Source organism: Dasypus novemcinctus, chromosome 2 (assembly GCF_030445035.2).
Source record: "Dasypus novemcinctus isolate mDasNov1 chromosome 2, mDasNov1.1.hap2, whole genome shotgun sequence".
Classification (NCBI taxonomy): Eukaryota; Metazoa; Chordata; class Mammalia; order Cingulata; family Dasypodidae; genus Dasypus; species Dasypus novemcinctus.
This window is the reverse complement of record NC_080674.1, coordinates 182,880,635-182,900,813: the sequence shown is the minus strand read 5'-3', so window position 1 is coordinate 182,900,813 and position 20,179 is coordinate 182,880,635. Positions and strand designations below refer to the sequence as shown.

The 20,179-nt window shown below is 41.3% G+C and overlaps 1 protein-coding gene and 1 long non-coding RNA gene across 2 annotated transcripts in view; one reads left to right on the top strand and one right to left on the bottom strand.

Annotated features, from left to right (window-relative positions):
- Positions 1-621: 621 nt before the first annotated feature.
- The window catches only part of UBTD2 (ubiquitin domain containing 2), an 87,622-nt gene continuing 68,064 nt past the window's right edge, over positions 622-20,179 (top strand). The window contains exon 1 of the mRNA XM_012527646.3: positions 622-768. Within this exon, the coding sequence (XP_012383100.2) occupies positions 699-768 (70 nt within the window). The 5' untranslated portion in view covers positions 622-698. The remainder of the gene's footprint in view (positions 769-20,179) is intronic.
- On the bottom strand, positions 5,943-11,736 carry LOC131274686 (uncharacterized). The gene is made up of 2 exons (XR_009181973.1): positions 11,556-11,736; positions 5,943-6,197 (listed from the first exon to the last, which is right to left on the bottom strand). It is a non-coding gene; the product is annotated as an uncharacterized lncRNA (long non-coding RNA).

Genomic DNA, 20,179 nt, shown 5'->3' with positions numbered 1-20,179 from the left:
CAGAAACTCGATTTCTCCTGTTTTCCATTTCTCCTTCCTCACTTTTGCTCCTCCTTTCCTGCCACCTCTCCCTTCTTCCCTCTCTCCCTCGTCTCTCCTCCCTTCCCTCCCTCTTCCCCCCAGACCGACTCCCGGTCGCCGCCTTCCCTCCCGCTCCCCCCTCCTCCTCCCTGCCTAGCTCCTCCCGCAGCCAATCAGAGCGCGGCCCTCCTTCGGCCCCGCCCCTCCCCGGCCGTTCGGGGCGGGCCGGGCGGCGCAGGGCGGGGCCCAGGCCGCGGGTGCGGGAGGGCGGCGCCGCTGGGCGGGGGCCGATGGGGCCTGGCGGATGCGGGGCGTCCGTGCGGGACTCGCCTGGACGCGGGTGTGCGGGGCGGTGAGGGGGTGAGGCGGGCAGCTGCGGCCCGCCCGGGATGGGCCAGCCCGGGCCTGGCGGGGCCGAGTCGGAGGCGAGGGCGGCGCGCGGGCCGGGCCTGCGGGGCGGGCGGCCGGGAGGCTGAGGTAGAAGTGGGCGCGGAGGAAGGGGCCGAGCCAAGGCGGTGGGTGGGGCGGCGAGGGGGGCGGGGGCTGGGCCGCGGCGGGCGAGCGGCGCGCCTGTCCCGAGCTCGGCGGCGGCGGCGGCGGCGGCGCCTGAGGAGGCTGAGGCGGCGGCGGGCCCGGACGAGCGCCCGGAGGTGGCGGACGAGGCGCCGGGGGCCCCCATGGGCGGGTGTGTGGGCGCCCAGCACGATTCCTCGGGCAGCCTCAACGAAAACTCGGAAGGCACCGGAGGTAGGTGAGCGCCAGGGGGCAGCCTCGGTCCCCCATTGTTCCCGGCCAGGCCCGACCACCTGTCCCGTCCCCCTTCGGGCTGGAGGATCGCGCGGCCGGGCCCCCCGCGCCCCTTTGTCATCCCCCTCCTTACGTCACTCCCCGCGCTCCGCTTCCGGCCGCCCACCGGCCTCGGGGGTCGCCCCGTTCCCTCTGCAGCCCGGGAGAAAAGTCCTCTGCGTGCCAGGGATGCAGCGCCGGACTTCGCCGACCCCACCGCCTCGGCTCGAGAAACTCGGGCCAGAAACTGCCTTTCTGGCCACCTCACTCTTTCCCCAGCCCGTTTAATTATTCAGGAACAGGATGGCGGCGCTGGGGTTGCAGAAAAGCGAATTGATGGTGGGGGGACGCTTGGAGCGGGGAGCCTAATGCCTTCGCTGCCGCGGGCCCCGCCACATCTCTCCGCACCCTTCCTCGTTCAGCAGAGTTAGCTGGTCTCAGCTTTCGCGAGTTTCAGATGACAGCTGCCCTGGTTGGTTCCAATTTGGCCATTTAAACCTGCAAGTTTCTGAAGCGCTGCTGGGGAAGTCTCAGATGGCCACAGGCATTATTTTAAGGAGGGGTGGGAAGCGATCTGCCCGAGTAAAACGTGGCTTCTTGCTACGGGATGGGAGAATTGGGCCAGTTTGCTGTCGGGGTGGGCTAGTCAAATTCCAGTCCGTCTTACGTAAAGGAAAATACGTAGGATAAAAGTACAAATGCATTTAGAGTCTGATTGAACCCCAGTAGGATCAGTACTTTTCAAGTTTTCCAACGCAGAAAGCACTTCTGCGTTATTGTAAATAGTTTGCTGAAGAGAGGTATTTTAATCATTGGCTGTTGTAGTACGGCAGTGTAATGAGTTAATTCTACCGTTCCTTGAGTTGTGACCTTTTGCTCTGACCATGCTACAACATTTATGGTTATAGGTTAGAATGTTTTAGTGAAAGAATAAACAGCTAGGAAGAGCTAAGATGACAGTGTTGGTTTTGTTCTGACTTGAAGTTAAGATGTCTCAAAATGTGAGATATATTTACGATTTCCTTAAGTAAGTTGTTTGGGGATAGTAAGTTGTAAAACTTTTTTCTTAACATACCAGCATTTAGCCAGTTGCATGTTTAAAGGCATGCCACTTAAGCTCGGTCTGTAAACTGTGTACACCTAACTTTATTTAGGCTGATGAATTTTCTGAATTACATGATGTTAAGCCATACCACTTCCTTCAAACCTATGAGTCTGCTGAATGACTACCTCCTGGGCAAATAATTTGAGAGTTCAGTAAAGGGTGTCTTGAAAAAATAGGCCATAAAAATGCATCTTTAGGGTGCATTTCATGTCACAGCTTTCTTATTTGGTGGCACATTAACGAGATCCTCAGTGATTAGAAAGCAGGAAGATAATAGGGACATGATTGAAAGCAGCTTTGTGTTATCGTCAGATTGGGGGTCAAAATGGTTCTTTCTTTGATTGAGGTGATCATTAATGGTACCAAAGAACTTACTATAGGTTGTTTTTAGTTTTATTTTTTTAAGTTTTTTTCCACATACTAATTTTAAAATTATTACCAGTTTTCCCCCTCTTCGTATTGGACTTGAACCAGTTTATTCAAGCCCTTTGGTAGTATTGCTTTAGATCAGTCTGGCATTATTAGCAAGGGCTTTTAAAAAGAAGAAGTCTTAGCTTTGAGTAATTTATTACCACTGGGATCCAGTTAGATAGCTATAGTATCAGTTTTCTTGGAGGACTGAGATCTTGGGACTGGAAGCTATGTGTATATCATTCCTAAAACCACCAAAACCTCGGTTTCTTCCGAAGAGAGGGCATGGCCCTGATGTAACTGGCCAGGCAGGACTGTGTGGGATAAAAGGATTATTTCTGGAATTTAATTATAGAAGCCTTTATTCTCCATTATTGTCTTGATATGGGTAAGAGTTAATTGTGGGTTAATGGAATTAGCTCAGGTGAATATCTCAGGTTAACAATTTAAATTATTCTGGGTTATTATAGTAGGTTTTCGCTGAGAAGGGAAAGACTTTTTCCTAAGGGTGTTGGCATAGATCCTTAGCTTTTCAGGCATACAGTGGTGGCTAGTAGTTTTAATGTAGACATCCGGTTATAAAAACCCTTTTATCAACATGAAATAAAAATGCAGTTTTCACATACTTTTCATGACATTTAAAATTATACCTATAGGTTGATCAGGTATCTTACTAAAAATGACTTGACCCTTTCTGAATTTTGGCCAGCCTTAATTTAAAAAAAAAAAACAAATCTTTTTGGCCAGTTGAATCAGTGTATTTTCCCTCTAGAGCATAGTCTTTTATGTATGCAAATAATTGTATGTATATCATGTAAAGGGTCTTTATTAGTCTTCAAAAGAATGGGAAATTATTGCAAGCCATTAGAAAATGACTGCCTTCACATTATGCAATTTGTGTTATCTATTGTTTTAGAATCATTTCTAGTATCTTCCTCAGGCATACCTTGCCTAGAATTCAGTTTTTTAATTTCAGCTACTTTGACCATTTTTAATGCCCGATTTTAAGGTGTGTCATAGAGGTTATGCAAGATTATTTAACAGCACTCTCCAAGCATCTATGCTTCTAGAATTTCTCGTAGTTTTGACATTTTTTTGGATAGCATACTACTCTGTGTGGCTCTCTGCCTTGTTACAGTGGCATTGTGATGCTGGCTTAGGCACTAAGGACTTCCAGATGAGGCCTTAGCCCATGACATTTGCTTAGGAATTAGGTCCCTTATGATTTTTAAAAGTAAGAAAAAGAACAATAAAATTTAAATAATTGAATACAGTCAACTAGTTTCTTTTCTCGCATTTTTCACTTTCATTAAAAGTGTGATAATGTATAAAATTTGCTCTCAATTTCTGGATGCATCATTTATATGTTCAGTGATATCCCAAGAGAACTTTCTCTGGTGGTCACAAGTTCCAAGGTTCACATGAGAATAAATGAATGCTGGACATTCATTTCTTAAGCTTTATTTCAGAATGTCTTGGGAACATCATTGAGTTTTTTCGGATATCCATTTATAGTAAGCTTACAAACACCTACTCAGTGAGTAACAATGGTTTTTGAATAATAACAGCTACCATTTATCTAGCATTTATTATGTAATAGGTACTATATTAAATGATTATGTTATCTCATTTAGTCCTGAACAACTCTGAGGTACTTAACATCTCTATGTTATGGATCTAGAGATTAAAATCTGGAGAAATTAAATAACTGGCTAACACATACAGTTTATATATGGTAGAGTCAGAACTTGAATCCAGGGAGAGCTACAATAAAGAATGGTAGCTTCTTTTTCCTCCCTTCTTCTTTCTCTCTTTCTCTCCTTTTTCCCTCCCCTCCCCTCCCTCTTTTAGTTTTATTTTTAAAAATATAATTAAGTCTTCACTGACGGAGGAGAATAGAGCTACAACCAGTAATTCACAAATCTTGTAACATTTGCTTTCTCAACAATGAATAGAAAAATTGACTTTTAAGATATTTCATCTGTCTACTCTGGTGAAAAGACTGATTAGCAGTGAAATGGTTTTTAGAAAGTTGATAAAGGTAATTCATATACTCTTTAGCTTCTTAATCAAAAGATGATGGTTGTCTTTTTTGTGAAAGCATTTTGCAATCAACAGGCATTGAGTAACCACATTATGCCCAATGTTGTATTGGTTGCTGTGGTTTCCCCATAAAAGGAATCATGGTCCTGTTTCTTGAGAATGCTAAAATCTTTTTTTTTTTTTTAGGAAAACAATACAATATGCACACATAAAACAACTATAAAACACTATAAAAACAGATAATACCATAGTATAAACTATGCAAGTTCTGAGGGAACTCAGCAGGATAGTCAGAGAAGGCTCTTTAAAAGTCATCAGAAAAACCTGTTTTTAAATGACAAGTTCTTCACAAATCATGATGGAGGAATGGTTATGAGCTAAGACCTGAAAGTGGTTGTAAATAATACACACATTGGGTACTGGTTGATGAGGTAGCTGTCTTGGCTGGAACGGAGTGTGTGGCAAGAAATAGAAAGACTGGACAGGTAATGAGTAGGATGCTACTTGGACTCTTTGAGGAGCTCATGATCTGATGAAAAGAGATAATGAAAGAGTATACTGACTGATGTGTATTCACTCAGTAAGTATTTGTGGAGCCACTATTGTGTTTTAGTCACTGAGATAACAACAAAGAACAAAATGTCCCTGGCCTCAAGGAATTTGCAGTCTAGTGTGTTGCTGCTCAAATTTTCTGCACTCAGTAGCATTGGCATTGCCTGGGAGTGTGTTAGAAATGCAGATTTTCACACCCCATCCCAGACTTAATGAGAATCTGTGTTTTAACAAGATTTTTAAGTCATTCCTATGCACATTAAAGCTTAAGAAGCACTGGTCTAATGTATAGGAGTGTTTAAAGTGGAAGAGATAAGTGAGGAACCAATCAGAGAAAAAAAAATGGCATGCCTTGGTGATTTACTGGATATAGGAATATAAAAGGGAAAGAGGAGGAAAATCATTGCTTGTCTGTGAGCTTGGTGACCAGGAAGATTGAAGTGATTTGACAGGTATTGGGAACTAAGAAAGGCATATTTGGGGAATGCCCTAGTTCAGTTTTCAGTATGCTAAGTTTTAAATAACAGAAGAATTTTCAAGTGGAGACATCATGTAGGGTGGTGTACAAGTTTAGCTATAAAATCCCTAGGTGTTTAGGATTATGGGTGTGGAGTTTGGAGTTAGCTGGGGGAGATTGACTGAAAGTATGAAAGTGAATGACGGGAGTGGTTATGGTTGAGCGGTTGTGGCTCAAGTGGTTGAACACCAGCTTTCCACGTATGAGGTCCTGGGTTCAGTCCCCAACCCTGGTACTTCAACAAAAACAACAAAAAAAGTGAACAATTTCACTGTAAATCAAAAGAGAAGAGAACTAATAAGAATTGAGGCATGAAAGTTTCACAAAAGGCGAAGAAGTTGAGAGAAATCACCTCTAACCATGGCTTGATGTAATAAGTGCTTAGTATACAGAATTTCATTAAATTATTGGGAAACATAAGGAGAAGAGGTCTCTGCTTGTAAAACTGATAGATCAGATTGTATTTTAACAAACCATGTTTACAATTCCAGAAAATAATTTGGTTCATTAACTTTCATTCTTGCTGTATTTATAGAAATTCCAGCTATCGTTTGTTACTCATATCCTAACACAAGGTTGACACCTTGGACATTCAACCCCACAGTATATTAACAACCTGTACAAGACATCAGTTTCTTCACCAAGAATATCTTGCATTGTCTCTTCCTTGATGTATTTTCAGCATCCTGTACTTCTACACATCATCTTACTAGGTTGTGTATTGAATTTTCTTATCTTAGTCTTCTTCTTTTAGGGCTATGCCTATAATAAAGAATGAAGCAAAGTTGAGCATGGAGAGAAGTGAAGATTTATCCCTAGGGGGACAATGAATAGAAGTAAAAATCCTTCATGTTTTTAGGGTTGGTGAGCTCTAGGACCCTATGAGATGGGTGCAGAAAATTCATACCACTTTGGAGAGAGACTTGTGCTGTGAAATAGGAGGCATTTACTTGATGGGAATCAGAATGTGGCTGATTTTACTAGGATGAGTGGAGCTGTGGAGAGAACCAAAAGGGAAATAGGCAGCAAGAAAATGTAGGTTGAAAATATCATAGTGGGGAAGCGGACTTGGCCCAGTGGCTGGGGCATCGTCTACCACATGGGAGGTCCATGGTTCAAACCCCGGGCCTCCTTGACCTGTGTGGAGCTGGCCCATGTCCAGTGCTGATGCACACAAGGAGTGCTGTGCCACACAGGGGTGTCCCCGCGTAGGGGAACCCCACGTGCAAGGAGTGTGCCCTGTAAGGAGAGCCGCCCAGCATGAAAGAAAGTGCAGTCTGCCCAGGAATGGCGCAGCACACACGGAGAGCTGACACAACAAGATGATGCAACAAAAAGAAAAACAGATTCCTGTGCCGCTGATAACAACAGTATCGGACAAAGAAGAACACGCAGCAAATGGACACAGAGAACAGACAACTGGGACTGGGGGGGAAGGGGAGAGAAATTAAAAAACATATATATCTTAGTGATACTCTAGGCAGGTATGTAAGAACTGACTATAGGTCAGGGAAGCTCCAGTTGGAAAGTACTGGACATGGGGAAAGCTGAATGCTTTTTGGGAACAGATTTAAATATTAGAGTTTACATTAAAAACTGACATGGGCTACTGTAGCCACTGTCTGATTGGCTACCTTCCATGGGCTAGCCCTGTTAAGCAAAGTAGTTGAGTTTTTTCCTCAATCAAAATGATATTGGAATTTGTTAATCCTTGCTGTGGATATTAAATGAGGCTTTTTTTTTTTAATCTCTAATTTTTTTTTTGTCTTTATTTTTTAATGTTACATTAAAAAAAATGAGGTCCCCATATACTCCCCCCACCCCTCTCACCTCACTCCTCCCACAACAACCACCTCCTCCAACATCATGGGACACTCACTGCACTCGGTGAACACATCTCTGAGCTCTGCTGCACCACATGGTCAGTGGTCCACATTTAAGTTTACACTCTCCCCCAGTCCATCCAGTGGCCATGGGAGGACACACAATGTCCAGTAACTGTCCCCACAGTACCACCCAGGACAACTCCAAGTCCTGAAAATGCCCCTACATCACATCTCTTCTTCCCACTCCCCACCCCCAGCAGCCATCATGGCCACTTTCTCCACCTCAGCGCCACATTTACTTCCATCACTAATCACACCAATTCCAGAAGTCCACTCCAATCCATACTCCACTCCTCCATTCTGTGGACCCTGGGATGGCTATGTCCACTCCACCTCTATATCAAGAGGGTACTTCATTTCCACTTGGATGATGGATGCAATTCTCCTGTTTGCAGTTGTAGGCACTCTTGGCTCCCTGGTGTGGTGGTTGACCTTCTTAACCTCCATGTTCGCTGGCTGGGGTGAGTCCAATAAACCAGAGGATAGGAGTTGCAAGTCTGTTGAGGCTTAGGGCCTGACTATCACATGGACAGTCCAGAGATTCAGGTCCCCTGAGTATACACTAAACCCCAGCACCAACCACAGGTCCGGTAAAAGTGACAGGAGAGGCTTGTGTACAAAGATCACATCTGGGTCCAACTCCATCATACTCAGGAACACAAACTCCAAAGTAGGGCCAACTGACATGGCACTGAAGTCCATCTGCCATGACCATAGAACCTGCGGGTCTCTGTTGCCCTCAGAAAAACCAATACCTGGGGTTGTATTTAATCTGTAATTTTAATTCAGGAACCAGTTATTAGTACTGTGGATGGAAGGTTTAATCCATTGAAAATGATAGAAATCTTCATTTCTCTTATTTTAATAGCCCTAGTCTATTTAATATCTGTCTTCCTTTTGGATAGGTTTTGAGAGATGGATTTTATTTTTAAATCTATCTGATTTTCTTACCATAAATGCAAAACTTTGGCTGCACCTTGTTAAGAGTAATGTAACCTGGTGAGTCTTTTAATGAGAATGGTTATTGGAGGTTAATCACTAGTAATACCAAACTTTTGCCTTTAAGTTAATGAATTAGTTATTTCTTTTATGGCTTTTGGACAAAACATACACTTGTTGCAAGAAAGCATTAGATTGGTTTAGGTTAAGCAACATGATCAAATTAGCAACTGGATCAAATTAATTGGTCAGACAATCAATTTGCTGGTTTAGCAATTATCTCATTTTTCCTTACTGCAGACCACCTGAATGGTATATCTTCATTTGGCGAACCACTGCATTTTATTCTTCCCACCACCCCTCACCATCCCTACCCAGCTTTCTGCTTCTGCTTATCAGGCTGTACTAGGCTACCAGCAAGCGCCTCATGATTCACTGGCAGTTCAAGGACCATAGGTTGAAACTTTACTAACATATGTACTTAAAAGATGCATGTTTGTTGGCCAAGAACAATCAGCATATATTCATCTGGCATCAACTACTTCTACATGCAGTCAGCAAGAATCAACCTTGTTTTTGAATATATCCAAATATTGAGTGAAGAGGTTAAATATTGCTGAGTATGCATTGGACATTGTGATGTCCTATTTTTGCATGTTTGCAATAAGACTTTTAGAAGTCTCCATTGTAGCTCTGTTTTCAGAAATGGAATTTCTGTTAAAGTTAGATGTCTAGGGAAGCGGACTTGGCCCAGTGGTTAGGGTGTCCGTCTACCACATGGGAGGTCCGCGGTTCAAACTCCGGGCCTCCTTGACCCGTGTGGAGCTGGCCCATGCGCAGTGCTGATGCGCGCAAGGAGTGCCCTGCCACACAGGGGTGTCCCCCGCGTAGGGGAGCCTCACGCGCAAGGAGTGTGCCCTGTAAGGAGAGCTGCCCAGCGCAAAAGAAAGTGCAGCCTGCCCAGGAATGGCGCTGCCCACACTTCCAGTGCCGCTGACTACAACAGAAGTGGACAAAGAAACAAGACGCAGCAAATAGACAGAGAACAGACAACCCGGGGAGAGGGGGAATTAAATAAATAAATAAATCTTTAAAAAAAAAAGTTAGATGTCTAAGAAAAAGGAAATGTTTACATGTGAAAGTCATTTTAAATGAACTTATTTGAGTGTGAGATCTTAATGATACATTTGCTCATGAATTGACTAGTGATTTGGTGACTTTTCAGCTTTTTCCGATTGAGTTCTTAACCTTACAGGAAGTTGTTAGATAATTTTTGCCTTTATTATAATTGTCTCTTAGCCAGGTAGCAAATAGTGTGGTCATACTACTACTTTGCATCCAGTTCAGATAATTTCCATTCTTTTGGGCTATGGGATAAGAGTGTCAGAAGGACAGAGTAATAAATAGTCCACATTCATGTAGTTATAAATCTGCTTTATGATAAAGTATGACCTTTAAGGGCAAATACTTTATTTCTTAGGTTAGTTAAAATGCTGCTTTTTGAAACTTTAAAAAATAGTTGGCCTCCATTATTTCTAATTCCCCAGCATTCGGAAATAGGTATAATTATAGAAATAACTAAGACCTGCTTTATGATGTCAAGTAGCTTATGGTCTAATGGTGAAATCAAACACTTAAATAATTAAGTAAAATAGTAGAAGTCTGTACAGCAATGAAAAAAGTTTTATGGAAATTGAAGTTGTGGGGAATGGGGTCAGAAAGCTTCCCTGAAGAGGTGGTATTAGAAATCAGTCTTGAAAGAGGAGTGGGACCAGAAGGCAGAAGGGCATTCTGTATGCAGAGGAAATTACTTGTTCAGGGATAAGAAAAAACATTGCATTTTGGGGAACTGGAAAGCCTGTGGAGGGGATAGGTGAATTAGGAAGTTACTTAAGTACATTGTAAGATTGGAAGGCTATACATTGCCATAAAGAGTAGACTAAGTTGTGAGAAGATATAGGTGATACTAATTAAGTGGTTTAAATTTTTTTGTGTGTGCTTCTATTGATTAAACTAATATCCATGTAATGCATTCTGCAAGATTGCGTTATGTTAAATTCTGATGTAATTGGTTGTTATAGTCACTGAAAGATATCTGTTCTTTTAAGTTTTAATGGTATTGTCACAGTAGGCATACTAAATGTGTCTCCCTTTTTCACATGTACATGTGTTAGTCTATGTTTCTTAATTAGGTTCTAGTTTTCTGGCTTTTGAAAAGTTTGGACTAAGATTCTGTAGATCTGACTGGATTTTCTAAAATCTGTTATGTGAAGAGGCCTGCATTAACTGCGGCACTTTGGCTCAGTTTCTTCCATTATTGAAAGAGATCAGATTAGATAATCTTTACCAACATATTACATTTAATTCTTTTTTCCAAACCTTTTTAATGACAATTTTCAAATGTATTGAGAAGTTGAAAAACTAGTATAACACTTGAGTGACTGTCACCTACATTAAATAAATAATATTTTATCATATTTACTTTATATATATTGATTTTAAAAATACCTTTTTCTTTTTTATTTAAAAAATATAGACGTCATGATGCTTTAACATGCATCTCTTAGAAATAAAGTTGTTCTCCACATAACCACAATACTATGAGCACTCCTAAAAAAGACGAACAATTATTACCTGAAGTCCTCTGAGACCTACTCCATAATTGAAACCCCCCAATTGTTCCGAAAATGTCTTTTTTAGATTTTTTTTTTTCCAAAATAGGGTCTAGTCAGTACTTTCTCATTGCATTTGTCACTTCTAGTTAGTCTCTTCTAGAACAACCCCCTACCTTCACCTCTTCTCCATTATTGACTTTTGGAAAAGTCTTATGAAATGTTCCACATTATGGATTTGTCTCATTGTTTCCCTGTGGTGTCATTTAATTTGTTCCTCTATCTTCTGTATTTCCTTTAAACTGGAAACTAGGTAGATCTAATTCTAGAAGAGCATGATTCCTTGGCTATTTCCTAGGTTATAGTGGATTCAGACTCTTTCCATTTCTCCCCTGCTGTTTCTCAACTGCAATAATCTTTCCTTATTGAACAAGTCTGAGGCTTTTTCTCATTTTTTTACCTAGAAATAATCCTGCCATCTTCTGAACTTCCGTAGTACTATTGTTATAGTACTTACCCCTCTCTACCCCCCTGGTTTTTAATCACCTAACCTGGCTACATTGTTTGTTTATAGGAGACACTGGGGATTGAACCCTTGAACCTGGATTGAATGTGGGAAGCAGGCATTCAACCACTGAGCCACATCAGCTTCCCTAATCTGGTTATTTTTGTAAATTACTTACCTTCTTGGAATGTAAGCTGCATTGAATCTGAACAGTTTTAGCTTTGGTTCTCATAATGCTTTAGGCTCCTTTAACATTTGTGTGGACCATCTTTGATTTTATAATGATGTTGGGGAGAGAGTAATATTCATCTAATAGAAGTCTCACTGAATTCTGGAAGAGGAGCTTTGTTAAACATGACTACATTCTGTCACGAAAGATCTGGAATCAGAACCCAGGAGTTCTGGTTCCACCTCTGCATCTCTTTATGACCTTGAGTAAATTACTTGACTTTCTTGCTTCCTAGTTTTTTCTCACCTATAAAATGAGCATTTTGGATGAGATCTGTAGATTCAAACTTTTTTTTTTAAGATTTATTTATTTATTTATCGCATTTCCCCCCCCCCCCCATTGTCTGTTCTCTGTGTCTATTTGCTGTGTCTTGTTTCTTAGTCTGCTTCTGTTGTTGTCAGCGGCATGGGAATCTGTATCTCTTTTTGTTGCATTATCTTGTTGCATCAGCTCTCTGTGTGGGTGGCACCATTCTTAGGCAGGTTGCACTTTCTTTCGCGCTGGGCAGCTCTCCTTACGGGGCGCACTCCTTGTGCGTGGGGCTCCCCTATGAGGGGGACACCCCTGTGTAGCACGGCACTCCTTGCGCGTATCAGCACTGCGCATGGGCCAGCTCCACATGGGTCAAGGAGGTCCGGGGTTTGAACGGTGGACCTCCCATGTGGTAGATGGTTGCCCTAACCACTGGGCCAAGTCCGTTTCCCAGATTCAAACTTTTAAAACTGTTGAATCTTCTTTGTAGATGTATCTTACATTGAACACCAATATATCAGCCTCAGCATTTGATTTCCTTTCATTTTATTTTGGTTGTACAGGGTCACTGATTCATATACACTAAAAATAAAAAATAATTAACAATCTCAAAAAACTCATTTTTAAAATGATTGAATCACCAACACTATCAACTGTATCCAAAACTTAAACGCCAATTCTCTCTCATGCCATATTATGACTTTGTTGTATTTTCACTGAATATTGTTCATTTACCATGTGATAATGAGAACACCTACTGAGCAGATGCATCTGAGTTTGCTTTGACATTGCATTGAACTTAGACATCCATGCAGTGTCGTAGTGTGCTCACTAGTACAGCTTTACATGAGTGTAGATATGTATGTGCCCTCATCAACAAAAGACACCATACATTGCTATGGTCTTCCCACCCAACACATTGACAAGCAGTTCTCTTAGTTTCATATATGTGTAGAGATGGCAAGAGAAGCTTTATTCTGACTTGTTCACAATAATTTTACCCCAGTAGCAAAAGCTAACATGTTTCATGGTGGTCTTTGTTTGAAATTTAATATTTGATGTGAGGGCTTTTTATTACAGTTCTTAAAAATAAGCAAAATTTTTTTTTACAAAGTAATTTGGACTGTGTGTGTGGAACTCTGAAGCAGGTATTTGTTTTGTTCCCTTGGGTTCTTTGTGTAAAAATCATGTGACTGGATTCTAGGAAAAATCTTGACCTAATACAAAATTCCAATCAATTTTTCTCTACTCTGAGGAAAGTTGTACTCTTTTGGGCATTGTATTAGATATTGGGGACTTCACAGAATTATGAAAAGGCTAGTGCTATATTAACTAGGTATACGCAATTTAGAGGAACAAATACTACCCAGTTCACTTTTTTTTTTAAAGATTTATTTTTTATTTATTTCTCTCCCCTTCCTCCCTGTTTTCTGCTCTCTGAGTCCATTCGCTTTGTGTTCTGTGTTGGCTTGCATTATCTGGCGGCACTGGGAAACTGCGTCTCTTTTTTGTTGCGTCATCTTGCTGCTTCAGCTCTCCGTGTGTGTGTGGCGCCACTTCTGGGCAGGCTGCACTTTTTTTGTGCTGGGCGGCTCTCCTTATGGGGTGCACTCCTTGGGCATGGGGCTCCCCTACGGGGGGGGGGACACCCCTGCGTGGCACGGCACTCCATACACGCATCAGCACTGTGCATGGGCCAGCTCATCACATGGGTCAGGAGGCCCTGGGTTTGAACCCTGGACCTTCCATGTGGTAGGCGAATGCTCTGTTCTTTGAGCCAAATCTGCTTCCTCCAACTTAATTTAATGCTGAGAAACTGTTTAAGAGCAAACAAAGGAAAGATAAAACATTAAAAGTAGAGAAGGCATCGGTGGGTAACGACTTGTGGCTATACCACTAATTACAATCTGGTTACAGATTCTTGGAAATTTGTTTACCTGCCTCTTCTCCCCCACAATTGATTTGCATTTGTCTGTAGTTCAAGACATCAGATGGGCTTTCTCTTACAGAGAACTTTTGTATTCATATTTCGTTCTGTAAGTGAGGTTGTTGGATACTTTCAGACGTGAACTTTAATGCTCAGCTCTTTGAAGCTGGAAATGCACATTGGTACTCCTTTCCCTACCTCCTAAACGAGCTTCACTTTTCTCTTTTCTCTATTAGCATAAAATTTTCCAGCTTTTTGCCTGCAAGTAAGGCAAACTTGTATTATGGTTAACTTTTGGAAGTTCAGACAAGCAGTGCCTCATGGAAAAGGGTCTGCTGATAAGATCATGTGTTAACAGATTTGACTATGGCTTATGAAGGAGAACCTGGAATCAGATGAGATGCTGTGAAGGACCTGGTAGGTGAGGTCTGGTGTCTACTATGCTTATTAAAATCTGACTATTGCTTATGGAACTAGACTAAAATGAAGCACAGAAGGGATGTCAAAGGAAGGTCTTCTCTCCATTTATTAACTAAGGCTTAGCTTCTTCCCATTGCAGTGCCTTTGCCCTTTTTCCTTTTACTTGGAATATAAATATTTAATGTATGGTGTTTTTTATTACAATTCTTGAAGGCAGCATATCTATCACCATTCCCCCCTCCCTTTAATCTCTTTTAGATATTATTTATTTCCTATATTCCTCCACAATATTGTCAGCTCTGTGAGGGCAAGGCCTTGTTTGATTTCTTCTTCACTGTATCCCCAGTATACACAATAATTGTTTGTTGAATGTAGGGAAATAATGAATGGACTGTTGTAAACTACTTTATCACTTGGAAAATGAAAAGTTTCATTCTTGGTATTAATGATTTAATCTGGTTTTTGGGTAATGTTATTTTATTACTAACTGGTTTCTTAGTTGTACAAACATCCCTTATTTTTAGTTAATAATAGGTCATCTTTAGTTACAGTAGTTAGCTCTGGTATAAATTCTTATTTCTCATTTGATATAAAAGGAGGCAATAATCAAGATTGCTTGTTAAAGTCTCTGTACTTATCTTGACTTACCTTTCATTTAATTGTATATTATTTTATTCTGTTATCCTTAGCAAACCTGGTGTGATTAGAATTGCTTTTTTTGAAAAAAAGATTTATTTATTTCAGCACCCCCTGACTGTGCTTGCTGTCTGCTCCATGTATGCTCATCTTTTTTTTTAGGAGGCACCGGAAACTGAACCCCGGACCCTCCCATGTGGGAGGGAGGCACCCAATGGCTTGAGCCACATCTGCCCCCCTCTTGTAGCTCTTCACTGTGTCATCTTGGTACATAAGCACACTGCACCAGCCTATTGCATCAGCTTGCTGTCTTGCTTGTCTTCTTTAGGAGGCATTGGGAACTGAACCCAGAACCTCCCATGTGGTAGGCAGGAGCTCCATCCCTCGAGCTGCGTATCCGTTTCCCACTTTCAGTTTTTAAAGAACTTGCACTAAGTTTTCTTGAGTCTTACAAGGACTTTTTTTATTTGAAGGAAGACTGATTTTATTTATTTATTTATTTTTAAATTTATTTCTCTCCCCTTCCCCTCCCCCCCCAGTTGTCTGTTCTTTGTGTCCATTTGCTGCGTGTTTTTGTCTGCTTCTGTTGTTGTCAGCGGCACAGGAATCTGTGTTTCTTTTTGTTGCATCATCTTGCTGTGTCAACTCTCCGTGTGTGCCGCGCCATTCCTGGGCAGGCTGTACTTTCTTTTGCGCTGGGCGGCTCTCCTTACAGGGTGTACTCCATGCACGTAGGGCTCCGCTACACGGGGGGCACCCCTGCGTGGCACGGCACTCCTTGCATGCATCAGCACTGCGCATGGGCCAGCTCCAGTCGGGTCAAGGAGGCCCGGGGTTTGAACCGCGGCCCTCCCATGTGGTAGGCGGACGCCCTATCCACTGGGCCACGTCCACTTCCCAAAACTGATTTTTGGGGAAGAAACTGAGCTACAGAGAAGTTTGATCTGAATAATATTCCAAGGAATAGAAAGAGTACCCAGACTCTTAAGCTTCACCTTCTGATTTCTAATTCAATATTATCTTCACAAATCATGAGGATTTATTGGTTGACTTTTTTTTCCTTGACAGAAATATATGTGAGTGTTTTCCTTCGTGGCAATAAACACAATTGAGTTAAAGTTTGTAGAATGTGGTTCTTAAGGATTCTTGTGCTCATACTCCAAAGTGGAGGTAATGGCAGTAAAAAAATGAGGTGGCTAATTGTCTTCAATCATGGTAAACAAATTATATTGCATTTCACAAGATAGCAGTTTTGAACTAAGATCTCAATTCTCTAATTGGGTCAAATAGAAAAAAGTGATAATTTTTTGCTTCTCTTTCTTTGTGCCCCTTTACTTGATTATATTTGTTCTCATTGTTACCTCTGCCTCCTACTCTAGCTTAAAACTCAGTTTGTTTAAACCTGATTTGAATGCAGCAGTTGAACTGTTTGGGGAAACAAGTTTCCTTCAGGTCCTTAAGGTACAAGAAATGAAGACTTTGTCTAATCTGGAGAAAGCTTAAAACTTTTCTAGGCCTCTGCTCTTAAAACAGTAGAATATTGAAAAGTCTGTCTGCCTCAAATTATAAAATGATGATTATCCCTAGGGGTGAGTTGAAGGAGACTGTGAGAGTATTGTCTGATTGGTATATCCAGCAGTTAATAGGAAAGAAATTGGAATCCAGAAATGAATGAGTGTCTTCATTTATAACAGCAGCATATGGACATTTATAACCACCTCCTGATTTTAAAACTGGTAAAAGGAACAGTGACCATCCTGTTTCCTGAAGTGTTTCCCTTAGAAGTGGGGGCGGGGGAGTAGATATGGCTCAAGCAGTTGAGCACCTGCTTCCCACATAGGAGGTCCCAGTTTTCATCCCTTGTGCCTCCTGAAAACAAAAAGCAAGCAAACAAAGGAAAAAAACAACTCAGGGAAGCCAACATGACTCAGTAGTGGAGTGCCGGCTTCCCATATGCAAGTTGTAGGGTTTAATCCCTGGGCCCGGCACTTTAAAAAAAAAAAAAAAAAAAAGCAGCAGGGGGGGTGGTCTCGTAATATAAAGTTTCATGGCAGACTTGGCCCAGTGGTTAGGGCGTCCGTCTTCCACATGGGAGGTCCATGGTTCAAACCCGGGGCCTCCTTGACCCATGTGGAGTTGGCCCATGCGCAGTGCAGATACACGCAAGGAGTGCCCTGGCACAGGGGTGTCCCCCATATAGGGGAGCCCCACGCACAAGGAGTGCGCCCTGTAAGGAGAGCTGCCCAGCACGAAAGAAAGTGCAGCCTGCCCAGGAATGGTGCTGCGCACACAGAGAACTGACACAACTAGATGCAACCAAAAAGAAACACAGATTCCCATGCCGCTGACAACAACAGAAGTGGACAAAGAAGACGCAGCAAATAGACACAGAGAACAGACAACCGGGTGGGGGGGGTGGAAGGGGAGAGAAATAAATAAAAATAAATAAATCTTTAAAAATATATATATATAAAGTTTCATGGCTTATGCTTTTTTTTTTTTGGTAATCAATAAATTTTTGCCTTAAACTTCAGCTACCTCAAAAATAATAATTTTAACTTAGTGGTGATTAAAAACCTTTGGGGGGGAAACAGACTTGGCCCAGTGGTTAGGGTGTCCGTCTACCACAGGGGAGGTCCGCGGTTCAAACCCCGGGCCTCCTTGACCTGTGTGGAGCTGGCCCATGCGCAGTGCCGATGCACGCAAGGAGTGCCATGCCACGCAGAGGTGTCCCCCGCGTAGGGGAGCCCCACGTGCAAGGAGTGCGCCCCGTAAGGAGAGCCGCCCAGCGCGAAAGAAAGTGCAGCCTGCCCAGGAATGGCACCGCCCACACTTACCGTGCCGCTGACGACAACAGAAGCGGACAAAGAAACAAGACGCAGCAAATAGACACAGAGAAGACAACCGGGGGAGGGGAGGAATTAAATAAATAAATAAATCTTTTTAAGAAAATAAATAAATAAAAGCCTTTGGGGGGAAGCAGATGTGACTCAAGTGGTTGAGCATCCACCTCCCATGTGGGAGGTCCCAGGTTCTGTTGCTGGTGCCTCCTGAAAGAACAGAAAGCAAACGAAAAAAATTAAAAAACCAAGTCAGGGAAGCCAATGTGTCCTGGTGGTTGAGTGTGGGCTTTCCACATATGAGGTCCCTGGTTCATTCCCCAGTCCCTGGTGCCTCAACAGAAAAGAAGAAAAAAAAAGGCTTTGGGCCTTTGATCATTGTCGTGTTGCTACAACTGTGAATTTGGGTTTTGTTGCTCTGGATTTGTGATGGTCGCATTATGTCACATATTCTCTGCCTAAATGATTCAGAGTAGTCTGTGTTCTTTAATGTCTCATAATTTTGAAGTAAAATATTGAAGTGTGCCACTACATATAGCAGCAGAACATAGTGAAAAGGAACCTGGTTAACAATAAACTGATACCCAGTACTTCTGGAATGAACATTGAATAAGAAAAAAAAACACTTAAGCTGTGGTAGGAGCACTGAAAATAGTGAGAATAACTTTATCTGTTATTGAATGAAATGTAAGAAGCAAGAAGGAGACTATCTTTCTACATTGCATAGAGTATAGGGGTAGAAACCAGGTTCTTGCATGTGTTTGTATTTTCTGTATACCAGTGGACATGAAATATACTGACTACAATAATTTCTATTACCAAGTAACCTGAATAGGGCAAGCAAATGAGTGAAAAAAAAAACACAAAACTTTTCTGTAACAAGATCCTTAATCTGTTTAAGAAGGGAATATTAAATAGGGGCAGAATTTACATTTAAATTGTGAAGGTAGGTTTTCCAGTTAGGGGCAAGGATAAATATTAAAAGTCTTATGTCACCATTTATCAGAGAGATGAGAAAAGAAATTTTTAGGTAAAACATTGAGGGAGATTAATGGAAGAATTAAGTTGTAGAAATGTTCTAATTCAATAGTAAGTAGAAAGTATAAAATACTGGCAGGTTATTTTTGTAGTATGAACTTGGGGAAATGCTATACAATTTTAATGAATAGGAAAATATCGATTAATGTTGTCTTTGCTTTTACTCTTGGTGTAGTTTAAAAGCTTAGTCTAACATTGCTAAACTGAATCAATATCTGCTCAGCAGTTCAGACTAGAACACTTGTAAGATCAGTTTCACCTTGTAGGTAATGAAAGAGAACAAAGTTTTTGATTCTTAAGTGCTATATATATTCTTTACTATTTATAGTTTCTTCTCTTTCCTGTTTTATATGAGAACTTATTTAGGAATAATACTTTCTTAGTATATTTATAGTCATTTTTAGAGCTTTTATAAACTCTTTCTGAAAAATAAAAAAAATGTCAAAAGGTATATTTTAAGAAAAACTAAGTCACACATATCCTGCCTGTCACCTAACATAAACATTTTGATACTCATTCTTTCAGACTGTGTGTGTGTGTGTGTGAGAGAGAGAGATTGAGATCAAGATCATGTGTTCTGAGAAATGAAAGTGCTTATTTAGGTCATTATACCTATGGGCCCTCATGCAGTATGGCTTCTACAGTTTGACTTTACTCATGTTCTTGCTTTGGGAATGTAAGGGGACTGTTATTTACCTTTCATTTTGGGAGGGTTTGTCAATATTTTTTCCAAAATCAATCTTACTATCTATATTTCCCCCTTTATTTTAAAAGAAATTTTAGATTACAGAAAAGTTACTTCAAAAATATAGGGGATTCCCGTATATCTCTCCCCCTCCCCCTCTCACTCTCCCCCTATTAATAACATCTTTAATTAGTGTGGTACATTTGTTACAATTGACAATCAAATAATGAAGCATTGCTACTAACCATGGTCTGTAGATTATGGTTTACACTTTGCACGATACAATTTTATAGATTTTGACAAAATATATAATGGCCTGTAATCCATCATTGCAGTATCATGCAGAACAATTCCAATGTCCCAGAAATGCCTGTTACACTTAATTCTTCCTTCTCCCTCCCCTCAGAACCTTATTATCTGTTTTGAAAGTTAGAAGTTAGCAGAGTTGCCATTCTCACCAAAATGTGAGACATGCACATTCCAGGGCTTAACCTTAAGAAATGCAGTGTAAACAAGGGCAAAGGGAATACTTAGCTAATAATGGGCAAGCTTTCCAAGGCTAATATGTGTACAGTTAACAAGTATATAGTATTTCTTACTGTTATTAATAGCATTTTTTTCTAAACAGTGCAGTTAAAAAGCTCAAAGTAAAGCTTGGGATTTTGTAATGGTGTCAGCTATAAGTGCAATGGATTAAGTGACATCCTAGATGCATCTCTCTTTTTCTATCAGTCTAACCTCAAGGCAATACAATTTGTAGTATTTCTATTATTTT